This window comes from Sciurus vulgaris, assembly GCF_902686455.1.
Source record: "Sciurus vulgaris genome assembly, chromosome: 5".
Classification (NCBI taxonomy): domain Eukaryota; kingdom Metazoa; phylum Chordata; class Mammalia; order Rodentia; family Sciuridae; genus Sciurus; species Sciurus vulgaris.
The window spans coordinates 5,245,816-5,260,223 of NC_136465.1; the positions used below are offsets into that span (position 1 = coordinate 5,245,816).

General features: G+C 38.5%; 1 protein-coding gene across 1 annotated transcript in view; it reads left to right on the plus strand.

Moving 5' to 3' along the window:
* Positions 1 to 14,408, plus strand: part of AGPAT5 (1-acylglycerol-3-phosphate O-acyltransferase 5) — a 51,124-nt gene that overhangs the window by 1,984 nt on the left and 34,732 nt on the right. The window contains 3 exon segments of the mRNA XM_079141824.1: positions 12,848 to 12,853; positions 12,855 to 12,893; positions 12,899 to 12,917. Coding sequence (XP_078997950.1) covers positions 12,848 to 12,853; positions 12,855 to 12,893; positions 12,899 to 12,917 — 64 coding nt within the window.

Here is a 14,408-nt window from a genome sequence, read left to right on the forward strand (position 1 = left end):
ATCATCAGAAGCAGTTTATGAACAGTTATTAAAAATGTAGACCCAAGAATTTTTTTTGAAAGAGTTATTTGCTGTTTAGTGACAGAGCAGGGTATTTTGAATGTTTTAGTCTTTTTCTAAAATCTGGGTGTCCTGTGTAAGCAGGTCTATATTCTGATATTTATTGGTGGTTTCCTTTAAGAATAAATCAATGGAGGAATAAATAATTATCTTCAAATGTAAAATAAAAAGGAAAAAGATTCATGAGGACATTCTGCCACCTTACTCTTATTTCTAATCTATTATTTTTCATCATTAACTTTGTCATGGAGATGTTTTGATTAAAATTTTAGCTTTTCTATTTTTTCGACAGGCTTTTAAGAATTTGAATTGTCAGCTTTCATTTACAAGTCTATTGGTCATCCTCTTATTCTGTATAAAATACTGTTTGTTGGCTCAGAAGGAAATTTTTAGTAGTTTAAGAGGATATAAGTTTTTAGATAACACTCAGGTTATACACTCTAAAGAAGCATTTTTAGATCAGAATATTTTTTAAATTAATATTTTCAATGCCTTTTAATTTTGGGTTTAAAAGGAAATTGTGTGTAGTAGTTATGGTGCTTTTTTTTTTTTTTTTTTTTTTTTGCATAAAATTTTTAAGCTGAAGGAAGGTAGGTCCATGAAGTTCCATGAAGTTTACTACCTGTTCTTGGCAGGAAAATCTGCTTCCAGCACGTTACTTGGATATCCCATTGGAGTCTAGGTAAACATCTGTTCTTCCCTATTTTCATATGTATCTTCGAGATAGGAAAAAATTTCAATCAGTGTTTCTAAAATTACTCTTTATAACTTATATATCCTTTTATTTAGGTTCTTCCAGAGTCTCTCATTAGTATTGACACTCTAGTAGGTATACCTTAATTTTTCCTTCAGAATAAGTAAAACGAATTTTTAAAATTTTGTGCATGCCACTTAATTTGAGATCCACTGCAAATCAACATGAGTCTTTTTACTATTGTAAGAGGCATTGGTTCAGCCAGGCGTGTGGCGCCTGAGGCAGGAAGATCCCCAGTTCCATTTCAGCCTGGGCAGTTTGTGAGACCCAGTCCCAAAATTTAAAAAAGAGGGGGATACTGAGGATGCGACTCAGTAGTAGAACACTTGACTAGCATGAACCAGGCCCTGTGTTCAATCCCCAATACTGCCAAATCAAATTAAAAAGAAAAAAAAAAAAAAAAAAGCATTGATTTAAGTGTGTAATTTTCTTGTGAACTGCCATAGCAGAGCACTACAAACTGAGCTTAAATACATTTATTCTCACAGTTCTGAGGCTAGAAGTCTGAAATCAAATTGCAGACTGGGTAGTAGTCCCTCTAAGAGGCTCCAGGGGAGAGCTGTCCTTGCTCTCTTTCAGCTCCTGGCTGCTGTCAGCATTCCTTGACTTGGGACCACATCCCTTTGGTCACTGTCTTCCGGCCCAGTGTCATTGCCTTCAGCTCTGGTTCAAGCCTCCCTGTCTTTCTCTTATAAGGACACTTGTCATTGAGTTAAGGGTCTGCCCATATGATCCAGAATGGTCAGCTCCTCTCAAGATTCTCACTTAAATACCTGCAAAGACCAGTTTCTCAAGTCAGGGCACATTCAGGAGCTCCCAGACTTAAAACGAGATGTGTTTTCAGGGGCCACCTTTCAGCCCTGACAGTAGTGGATGCCATAGTTCTGCCTGTTCAGTATTTTGTTGTTATTTCTTAGTTTAATTTTGTCTTATTGAATTATTTACTTTTTAAAAAATACATTAGGTCTTTGCTTTCTTTAGCATGCTAGAATAAAAGGGGCCTCATTCCTTATACTAAAGATACTTTTAAAATCATATTCCGTAATATTTTCATTTCTTAATTATGTATTTACCTTCACATATCCCATAGAGCATCGATTAGTTGTCTTATTTTCAGAATCACTGGCAGTTTTTTATTTGTTTTGATGTTCTTTTAATTCTTAATTGATTCTGAGATTATCTTCTGATAGTATACCCCACAAAGTTCAAAAAGAACCACAAAATGAGGGGCTAGGGAGATAGCTCAGTCGGTAGAGTGCTTGCCTTATAAGCACAAGGCCCTGGGTTCGATCTCCAACACCCCCCCCCCCCCAAAAAAAAAGAACCACAAAATGAAACAAAACTGAAAACGTGATTAATTAGAGGTAATGTAACTCTGTGTTAAGACTTTATTATACATAATATGGTGAAGACATTGGCATTTGGGTGTGTTCACATATCCTAAGAAATATACAGGATAGGTAGGAATTTAAATGTGGGATGTCTGGACTCCAAATAAGAAGCCAAGTGTGTCCTTGAGCCAGAGTTGAAGGCAAACTTGTGGGAAGCTGAATAGGAAGCGGGCCAGCAAAGGGAGTGGTTGACTCCTGAGAAGGGCGTGGAGGCGGCCTTCCTGCTGCCATCCGTAGTCGAGCTGAAGCTGAGTCTATGCCAACCTTCCGTCGTAGGATCCTAGATGTATGCTGTGTGGAGGTAGCTCGCAGACAGTAATAAATAGTGATGATAGATAATGAAGATCTTAACATGTTTCGTGAAACTAAAAAAGTAACTGCAATTTTTTCAAATGTCAGAATACCTTCTTTTTAAAATCATTCTCTTTTCCAATAAAAAACAGTAGAAACTGAACACTGGTATTTGCAGACCAGTTATCTAGTGATGCAATCCAGACCTCTTCATCAACACCTAATGAGTATTTTAATCACTATTATATTACCGCTTAAATCAGTTGGTAGCTTTTGGAATTTACTTCAAAATGTGTTTTCCATGAATGGTTCTGACTGCTAATCCCCTCCCTTGCCAGTATTAACATATTGTGACAGTTAAATGTGAAACTCTTAGTTTATTTAAAATAAACTTAGCTTTTTAGTTGACCTGCTTTAAGTGTAAAATAGTTTGAAAAATACAGAAAGCAAGATAAATAATTAAGTCTAAGATTTTGATGTTTGTAGGATGTGTTCCAAATACTCCTAATTTCTTTAGTGATTCATATTTTAACGGAAACATTTTTCAAGCTCTTCAAAGACAATAAAAGACTTCCTATTTAGGAACTTGTAGTACTACTTCATCAAAAGAATCCTAAACTTTTTTTTCCCCTTTCTTTCTTTGTTACTGGGGATTGAATCCAGGGATGCTTAACCACTGTGCCATATCCCCAGCCTTTTAAAAATATTTTTTATAGAGACAGGGTCTCATTGAGTTGCTTAGGGCCTCACTAAATTGCTGAGGCTGGCTTTGAACTGACCATTTTCCTGCCTCAGCTTCCTGAAATGCTGGGATTACAGGTGTACACCACTGCACCTGGCTGAGTCCTAATCTCTTAATGAGTTAAATGTGCATTCTGTATCTTGCTGTGAAAGCAGCTGAACTCTTGGAATTGAACATATTTACTTGGGATTGAAGAAGACACCATATAAGTCAACTGTACCAACCCCGCCTTACTTATTACATGTCTGAATTCTTTCCACATTCTGCCCCAGTATCTCGAGTCTTCCCTAGTATTCATAGTCATAAACAGAATGCAAATAGATTGTCTTTTCAGTTTTATTTTCCTCTGCTATCATCCACCAGAAGACCTTAAATGGCTATTGCCCTTAGGCTTGACTGGGTGAGGAAGACAGGGGGCTTGGGTGTGCCTTTGCATTTGTTTGCTTAAGCAGAACTGTACAGACCTTTGATACAGGAAATCAAACAATTCCAAGCAAATACAATTCCAACTAGGGAACCTTAGTGAGCTAGAAGATCTTAGAAGTGTAATCAGAACTTTGTTTTTACACTTTTTACAAACCTGTTCTTTAACTTGCACTTGTATAAAGTTTTTAATGTCTTAGTTTTGAATTTTAAATCACAGAGGCAATAAAACATTCAAACACTGCCCGAATATCTTGAGGAAGTTAAAGTTTCCCCTCTTTCTATCCCCCCTCCCCACTTTTCCAGTTATGAAATGGTTTGGTGTGTAACTTTAGGTTTCTTCCAAGGGCGTTTACATAAATGTTTAAACTATGGGCAGACTCATTAAATGAACTTCCAGGGGTGTTTCATAGTGACCCTGCATAGCTCTCCCGGGCCGCCGTGAGGGAAAGCAAAGGAAGATGTGACTCAGGGCGTTTTCCTCCTTTATAAATTTGTCTAATTTTGAGGAACTGAAGAAACTGAGAGTTGATGCTTCTTCAATAGAATTAGAAATTGATTTTTTTATGTTTCTTAAACAGAAGTTGATATTAATAGCTTGACAATCCAGTGCCCAGTAGTGACTCTTGAACCTAGCAATAAATCAGTCATCCATCCTTCAAATATTTGTGTGTGCACAATTTTCTGGGTGAGCTGTGCTGGTTACAAAAGGGTGAAGAAAAATATAGACATGGTACTTGCTCTTGCGGGGCTCACATTCTAGTGGGGAAGATAAGCAATAACAAGATAATTAAAATTTACTGTACCATGTGAGTTTGTTTAGCCTAGTGAGAGGAGGTAGAGGTTTGAAAAAACTTCCCTGAGCAAGTGACATGTTTTCTATTTGGAAAAAGGGTGGGTTTGGAAGATATTGTGATAATCCAGGTGGCTGGATGGTAGAAAGGTGGACATCACAGGGTTGGAAAGAATTCCAGATCTGTTTTAGAAAGAGCCAACAAGGGCTTGGATTGGAATTGAGAAAAAGAAATGAAAAAACAAGGGAGGGTCAGCACTTGGTGAATACTACTGTGTTCCAGCATTGTTCTATTATGTGGATCTTTTCATTCTTGCAAGGTAGACATTGTTCTTCCCTTTTTACAGTTGAGAAAACTGAGGCACAGGTAGTTCCTGCCTGTAAGCTTCAAGCAAGTAAAGATTTAGTTCAAGGCAGTCTAGTTTCAGGGCCGCCATGTTCTGACGAAGCATCGTCAGGTTTTATGGTTATATTGGTTGAAATGCGTTCCCCATTCTCAAGTTACTTGTGCTAGGAAAAACAAGGACAGACAACTACAATAGAAAATAATCTGAAATTGTTGATGTGTTGCATTTATTAACTTTGTGAGACAGATAAAGGAACTCTAATTCTTTGCTGGGGTTACTCCAGAATGTGCTTATCAGTTGTCATGAGCTACTTTGCATTTTTACTTAGAGTACAAGTAACATAGTAACGGTGTGTGTAGGGAAAAGAAATTCTCAATTGATAGAACAGATGTGAAGCACCAAAAGCACAACATTGGAACCTGGCTAAATTTCTGTTCAGCTCCATTTCTTGGTTTTAGTCTAGCCCAGCTACTCCTTCCTCCCTCTTTCCTTCTCTCTTTGTCAGAGTACTCTCAACAGTATCCTTTTAGACTCCTATATGCTTAATTCTCACTCAAATCCGGCTGTTCCTCATCTGTCAAGGTCTCACCCCATTTCAGTGTCAGGATTACTTTTATGTAAGAGTAACATAATTTTGACATGAAGTTAGCATCTCTTATTGTGTATATGGACCCCGCTACAGATTGTAACCTCTTGGAGCTGGCAGTAAAGGGGAGAATAACTTGACTTGGTTTTTCCCTTTTAACAGAAAGGGCGCAGTGCTCTACAGAGAACGCCACTCTGCATTTCTGCGGTTGTATAATGGATCTCACTTGAATGGCCCTACGAGTGGACAAGTTTTGGTTAACAGGGACTGCAGGTTTAGTGAGGCTCTTCATTCTTTACTTAAATAAAGAGGGAAGAACCCTGAACTCCACCCTCGGGAGTAAGATTAGAGGCACTATACAAGAAGCAGTACTAGAACTGCAGAAAACATAAAGCCTTTCAGTAAAAGCCTGTCGTTTTTGCAATTTTGAACCCATGCAGTTCTCCAAGGTGTGTTTTGTTTCCTGTTTCTCTGGGAACTAGCCATAAAAACCCACAGTAAGAGTATTTTAGAGGACAGTATGTGCGCATAAGCACAAGTGCTATTTGGGAAGACAACTTTGCTGTCTCTTGTCTTGGGGTGAGAATTCTAAAAGCGGAAGGAAATGAGGGTTGATGACACCTAGAGAGTGAAGTTAAGTTATATTAGGTGCTAACCACAGAGAGGTGGTGGTGTTTTGGATTAATAACATAGTCTCTGCCCTCAAGTAGCGCATCATTTAGTGCAGGAAGAAGTTGATTAAAAGAGAAAAACCCTGAGCGTATAGTGAGGTAAAGACCAAAATAGAGAGATCAGCAAACAACTTTAGAAATAAAGGTGTCATGCAACTGAGTCCTGGAGTGTCCTTCGTGGGTGGAGCTGTTGCTTCTGTTCGAAGGCGATTCAGGTCAGTGGGTGCCTTGTCACTAAGGAGGGCTCTGTGCACTACCTGGGGCTTCGCGCTCATTCTTTTTTTTTTTTTTTTTTTTTTTTGGGTGCTGGGGATCAAACCCAGGGCCTTGTGCTTATAAGGCAAGCACTCTACCGACTGAGCTATCTCCCCAACCCTGCTCATTCTTAATATGTATTTCTGTAGGAAATTTTTTTGTTTCTTTTTATTTGCTAATATATGAGAAGCCTTGACATTTTTTATTTGGAAATTTTACAGATAATAATTTTATCATAGTTGAGATTTGAGTATCTTGGGGTGAGAAACGTAGGTCTAATTTCTGTTTCTCTTCTGCACTGTGTCCCAAGTTAATCAAGTCAACTGTTCAACTTTAATATTCTCATCCTTAAGTGGAATATTTTTTGTTGTTTTTAAGACTAAATGAGACAATAAATGAGATTGCTTACTCAGTGACTGGTACATCAGAGGTGTTGAGGAAAAAAAAAAAACACTCTAAAATAAAAATGGTACCAAGAAATATGCATGTATATATGAATTTTGTAATCTCTGATGTTTGATTTAGATATCATGTGATAATTGTCTTACATTCTGATTATTAGCCAAATAATTATTTACTAATTTAATCCTGTTTCAGAAATGCATCATAATTTTACTGTTCAATGAAATATTTCAAATTGGACCAAAGTATAGGACCACAGTTTTTTTTTGTTTTTTGTGGTGCTAGGATTCGAACGCAGGGCCTTGTGTTTACTAGGCAAGCACTCTACCAACTGAGCTATCTCCCCAGCCCAGGACCACAGTTTTTGTATGCTTTATATACAAATCTCTTACTGGTTAACTGGTAATGTAGTCCTGTGTTGCTTAGCAACAGGGACATCTTTTGAGAAGTGTGACATTTAGTGATTTCAGTGTGCAGATATCACAGTGTACTTACACAGATGTAGGTGGTCACCTGATATGACTCCTTGATGCTGTGAGCATGCATTGTCGAGGCATAACATAAATTCTTTTTCATAGGTGAATGGAGTACACTATAAAATAGCAATAAAAAGTACAGGATAGCAAACAGACCATTAACAGTGTTTGAGTGTTATTTACCCTACAAAATCGTATGGCTGTACTTTTATATGACAGAGCACAGTGGGCTTGTTTACACCATCACCACAGACACAGGAGTAATGCAGTCACTAAGATGGCTGTTGTCACTAGGCAATGGGACTTTCTCAGCATCATTATTAATCATCTGGGGCCACTATTATAGTTGCGTATGCTATCTATGGTGGACCAAAGTGTCATTACCTGGGGCATGACTATTTTTTTGAACATAAAAATACGCTTAAAAATTCATTTAAAAGTACACATAAGCCAGGCATAGTCGTGTGTGCTGCAATTCCAGTGACTCCAGGGGCTAAGGCAGGAAGATTGCAAGTTCGTGACTCGCCTCAGCAACTTAGGCATTCAGCAACTTAGTAAGACCTGTCTCAAAATAAAAAATAAAGCCAGGCATGGTGGTACATGCCTGTGATCCCAGCAGCTCGGGAGACTGAGGCAGGAGGTTCAGAAGTTCAAAGCCACCCTCAGCAACTTAGCAAGGCCCTAAGCAAGACCCTGTCTCAAAATAAAAAGGACTGCGGATATGACTTAATGGTTAAGTGCACCTGAGTTCAATCCTGGTACAAAATAAAATAGAATAAATAAAAATAAAAAAGGGCTGGGGTATAGATCAGAGGTAAAGCACCCTGAGTGAAATACCCAGTACTGAAACCAAACCAAAACAAAACAAACATCAAAACCATCTAAAATATTCATTCACTTATACTATAATTCATTTCAAATGGTTTAAGCATAGAGTGTAAATTTTATATACAGTCATTTAAATTAAAAATTACAACTGCATTGCTAGTAAGTCTGGGGAGAGGAAAATAGTCTTAGACAGCTGTTTTTTTATCTATTAGAGCTGAAGAAATAGCTCTTGTTGGAGACGCTTGCCTAGCATGCACAAGGACCCGGGTTCGAAGATACTCTTCATATCTATTAATCACAGAACAGTTTTTGGTTTTTTTTTTTTTTTTTTTTTCGGTGCTGGGGGTTAAACCCAGGGCCTTGTGCTTGCAAGGGCAAACACTCTACCAACTGAGCTATATCCCCAGGCCCCCACAGAACAGTTTTGAATGAAACAATTTTTTGTATTGGATGATAACAGCAATATGACATTTTTTTGAGAGGTTACATGTTCCATCTATTTTGTGAAGTAGTTTACTGGCCCTTGGGTTTTACCACAGCCCCGTCGGGAGTAGTTATTGTTACTGCATTCATTCTACAGAGAGGTGTGTTGAGGGTTCAAGGACTTTATAGATCAGATTCTCATAGTGAGGGTCATGGGCCTCAGATTCAAGTTTAAGTGTTAATCCAAGTCTGATGGTGTTAAGCCTGTGCTATTACTGCCCATTGTTACAGTGTAGGGGAGGAAAGCCTTTCTTCTGCTGCTTTTAGGCTGGGTGGCTGGTGCTTGTGAATTACATGGACAAAAGACAGATTCACAGGAGAAAAAAACATGCACATTTACTGATGTATATCTCTACGTGCAACGGGAGATCTACATATGACTTTTAAAAAGGACGGTAAATTGTGAGCAGATGACTAGGCAAAAGAAAAAGGGTCTGGAAAAAGGGAGTTTGGGCTACTGTGGGTGGTAAATTGTGGGGAGGGTGACCAGGAGATATATGGCACACAGGGGTGGCTTAGTATGGTCTGTCATGTAGACTCACATTGGCAGTTTCTGGTCTTCCTGATGAAAGAGGGGATCAGTTTTACAAAGGGACATCATATCACCTTCCACAGGGAAATATATGCCCTGCCTTTAGGCGAAGGGCTAGGGGCCAAGCCTCTTCCTGTGGCTGCTGTTTCTCAGTTGTCTTTAGTTGAATTCTTAGGCCACAGGGGCATATTTTAAGGTGACATATTATGATTCCTTTCAACATCATTGTATTTAAAGACAATGAATTTTATTTTCTAAATATTTATCATATTTCAGTTTTTATATGCTGGAGGACAATGGACTTTATTGAGAATAAATGAATGTATTTTTTTAAACAAAGCAAGAACTCTATGTAATTTTCTGTCCCCTATGGGGGTGATAGTTCGAGATCTTGGGTGTTAAACACTTTAATTTCATTTTACTGCCTTTCGTAAGACCAAAGAGAAAGTCTTCAGTGTATACATGTCCTGGAAGCAAATATAAAAACAATGTAAAAATATAATCAAAAGTAAAGCGAAAACCCAAAACTAATTTTATGTTGAAAACGACGTACAGTTTTCTGTAGTTGTGAAATACAAAAGTCAAACAGTGATTCAGTGAACATCTGTTGAAGACTATCTGGGGTCCTGGACTCTGTTCCTGCCACCCAGGAGCTCGCAGGCCGGAGGGACGTGCATGTGAGTGAGTCTGCAGGGCGCATCCTGATGTGGGCCTGGTGGGACTGCTGCTTTGTCCCGAGCTGGCAGGAGGTGCAGAGGCTTGGGTGGAGAGCCAGTGACAAGGAGGAAGGCGCTTGTCGGGCGACCACCAGGGGGGAGTGCAGGTGTGCTTGGCATCACGTGATGAGCTTAATGTCTGTATGCCTGGAGCGTTTTTTAAGTTCTTCAGAGCTTTTTTAAAATTCGTAAATATTAGAGTTATCTCGGCCATGTACTTCTTTTTAATAAGATAGCGATTATTAAATATTTTGAGAATCTGTATTCTTCAAATGAAAACTGTTTCTTCTCCTCCATGTTAGTAGACTTTTAAAACACATAACCTTTCCACTTCAATGAATGGAAGAAATTTTATATTACTTAGTGTGAAATGCCTATTTATCCTTGGGTCCTCAGAAATGTATGATCTTAAAAACTGAGTATATTCAATAAGCCAGCATTGAACTTATACATTCCTGCCTTTGGTTTATCAGTATCTAAATACTTAGTAATGATTTACATCTGTTATGTTAAGATTTAGTGTACCATTTCACTTACTTTATCTCAGATATGTTAAGTCTTAAATATGATAGGCTCCTATATTTTGTAGCTTCTTATTTCTTGGATTCCAAACAGTTTGTGTTTAAGCTGTGAGTGGAAAATCTTAGAGAAGAGGCTGTCATCCAAATACCTACTTTGAGATTTTAACTTTATTTTGTCAAAGGCTTACCATTTTTTGCAATTCAGTTGGAAATAGCATTTCTTTCAATATGATATGCATATGAAGAAAATATTTATGGGTATATAATCATGTGTAGTAAAATCTTGTAGTTGAATTGCATTTCCCTGTTCATTTTACCCAGTTGAATTCATTGTTTATGCTTTCTGTAGATATCATTGAGGGTTGGTTTTTAAATATTGAACAAATTTAACTTTGAGCTAATCAAACAAAATACTGAAGTTACCAGTTATTTGCAAGCCATTTCAAGGTGGGATTATTAGTTTTGTAGGGATGACAGATACAAATTTTTTTAACGTAGTCTGTATACTTTATTTGTTCCATCAAATATATGTTGTGTGCTCTTTTTTTTTTTTTTTAAAGGTAGAGAAATTAATTGGTAGAGGTAGAAATATCTACTAAGAAGAGATGGCCTTTCCTACAAAGCTTTCAGGTTCATGCTGCATCCACAAACAAAAATAGAAAATTGTAGTATTTTAAGGCTTCCATGGAGGTATGGTAAATGGACGAAGCCCCCAACGTGGTGATGTGCAGAATTTTAAGCTGTTGATGCCATTATCTGCTCATGGATTTTTGAACAAGAAACTTGGCTTCTGTACTCCTCATCCTGCCTAAGTGTAAAACCCAGGCTGGACACACCATTTACACTGAGAGACATTAGATGATTGTACTAATTTTTGTGCTTTTTTCTCTACCCTCACGTGCTTGTTTGACTTTAAAATGAGATTTGTTTAGGTTTATAAAAGAATTTGAAGTGATATGTTTCCCATGGTTGGTACTGGAATCTGTAATCTTGTGAAAACTCCTTTTAATAGCTTGTTTGCCATCCATCTTCAAAGACTGCATCCTGGCAAGTTTCTTAATAGATCTCTACAAGAAGGTGAGAAAGGAGCCTTTGGATTGTTCAGGTGTTGCCTTCAGCTTGGGGGCCAGGCTTTGTCTCCAAGACCCTTGGAAGCTACCCAAGGAAGCGAAACCTGAAACTCTGCCACAGATCTATCTGCAGTACTGTTAAATCGAGCGTGTACCCGAGGGTCCTGAATGAGGTGTGCTCGTCATTAAGGGAGTGGGCTCACGATCTGGAATCCCACCCAGTCTTAACCCTGCACAGATCAAATATTTGGTTTTATTTATTTACTGTATTTATTTATGCCATTGATAAACATTATTTTAAAAATTTGGACATATGTTTGTACTTGTTAGATCCATAGCACTGTGTGGTTGTCAGAGATGGCAGAAACCTCAGTCTGCGTCCCTGACCTTTGGAACTTTATGTCACCTAGTTGCATTTTCTACAAAGATATTGCATTAATGTCCTTTCTTTCTTGTTAAGATATTAATGATAGTTTCATGGAGCAAATGGTAGTCCCTGGGGTTGAACTAGATCTAAAAAAACCTTAGCTAATTCATAATCTTGCTACTCCATGATGACAAGGTACTATCATGCCCTGAATTAAAAAACAGTAAAACCCACCATTAACAGTCATCCTTTGAAGTCTTTAGAAGTGTACTCCCAGCTTCTTTAAATTATTTATCATGGGCTATTTAAGACATACAAAACTTCAGAAGTCTAATAAAGGAACCCTCTCTCTCCACCACCTGGTTTTAAGAAGTTGCACCTGACAGGGGGATTGGAAGCTCTCAGGGCATCCGCTCCTCCCACGTGTGGGGAACTGAATTGCCCTTCTCCTGCCGTGGCTGATGCAGACACACAGTTCGGATCCCCTGACGGTATGTCCCCTAGTACCTACAGAACACAGTGTTAATCTTTTGCATATTACTCGAAAGACTGGACATTCAGGTCAGTTCCCCTCTGTGCTCCTTGCCAGCTCACCAGCTCCCCTGTCTGGTTTTCACCATGACACTGTTTGGTGGGCCCCAGCAGGACTCCAGCACTGTTGCTTCATTGGCCTCATGTTTGTGTCCATTTTTCCCTGAAATCACACCTAAGGAACGCACGGCCTTGCAGTTGTAGTTCTTTAAAACATACTGTACTTTCCACAATATTTGTGCTATGTGTCATTATAGTCGCCGTGTTCATGTCTCTCTTCCACTGGCTGGCAGGCTATCTGAAGGAAGAGGTACGAACAATTTTATATATTGCTAGCAAGCAATCAATTCTTGTGGACTTTCTCTGAGGATGTTGAATCATTCTGCTTTACAAACTATGACCATTCACTGCCTGACATTTGTCTGCTTTATAAACATGAGCTATTTATGGTCTGTGCAGCTTCTGAGAGTTGAAATCTAATTTGTCATTAATTATGGGTATATTTACACATCATGTGTTGTCACTTTTTCACATTGTCTTAGCTTGTATATTGCAGTAGTACATTTTTTAAAATATCAAAGTAATGTTTCTTTTGTCTTATCTTTTAGATATTGCCTATATGGAGATTTGCCAAAAGTAAAGAAATATAATATATTTAGGCAAATCATCAAAGCACAGGTTTGTATTTCATTTGCTGAGACTTAGGTTTTTCTACAAATGGTACATGAGTATTCACAATAATATTTTTATATATTTAAATGAAGTGGGGTCTTTTTCTAGTTGTTAAAACATGCATTTTATATGCAGATTTTCTATTTGTCTTATTTTTCTGTGATTTTACTTTTTGGAAGTCAGTAATGAGAAGGTCCTGAATTTGTCTGAGCGTCTTCCTCTGTAAGTAAGTCGTTTGCTGGCTTTCTTCCTGTTCCCTTGGAGCAGCTTTCTAGACTGTTCGTTCTTCTCTTTCCTAGCTGTTTTGCGGGTGTGTGGGGCAGGTCATGGTGTGCACACCCCATGTCTCCTGGCTGCAGCCTGTGCAGTTGGGCTGGTGTGTACACTTGCACACTTGCTCACTGATCATGGCCTTCTGTTCCCATTGGCCTGTCTCCACCTCCTTTTGGCCCTTCACATGCCTTTGCTTTAACTCCAGCTTGCTAGTCTGTCAGAGGAATCACAGAGACTGATCTTCCAGTAGACTTTGAATTAGGTCAAGGTGCTTTTCAAAAGCTGTTCATTTTAAATAATTACCAGGAATTTGTAAAAATAGTGCATCAAGTCCCATAACCCCCTAACCAAAGTTTCCCTCAATGATAATATTCATAAATTGTAGTCCAATATCAACACCAGGAAAGTGACATTGGTTAAGGGCACTTTTCTCCAAATAAGTCATCAAAAAACACAAATCTCCATATTTTTAAAACCTGTAGCTACTTTTGATTCCTACTTCCTAAGTTCCATTTTTATTACTTTTAAAAATACAGTACGCCCAAAGCTAAAAACCACCCGATCAGTGGTAGTACTCTTTATGAAAAAGATCATGCGTGCCCATGGCTTTCCTTGGTTTTTGCCGATCAGCTGTCCCCGTGATTTTGTTGCTTCATTACTTGTACCTTAGGTAAGTGTAGAAAATGACTGCAGTTGAAGTGAATTTTTCTCAGTTTAGCATATTCATGACTGCATCCAGATGCCTAGGACCAGAGCCGGAGGTGCAGGAGTGGATAGGAATCGGGACCTATCTGTGTATGTTCTCCAACTTCATTAATTTAATGGGACTGGCTCAGATTATTTGATATACTATAAGTCCTGCCTTTCTTGTCCTGTTGCCGAGGAAGAATTTCTCCAGGGTTCAGGTATCCAAATTAAAAAACAAAACAAAACATTCATGGACCTAGCATAGGGAATGGCCTATGATAGCCATAATTACCCCACATTTCCTAATTATCACTGACCCAGTCATTAATTTGACGTGTAATTTCTTTGTTTGGTAGGATTCTCCTTGAAGTTCCGTGTTCAGTGCCCCTGCCAACGTCCCCTTTTCCGGTTTTAGTGGAGATACTGCTCTTAGCAGAGCCGTGGTCCTAGTGCTTACATGGAGTAAGTACTGGGAATGGTCCTGAGGCTGAGGTGGCGGTGGTGAGGAGTCATTTTAAAGCTTGCTCTGTGGCCTTA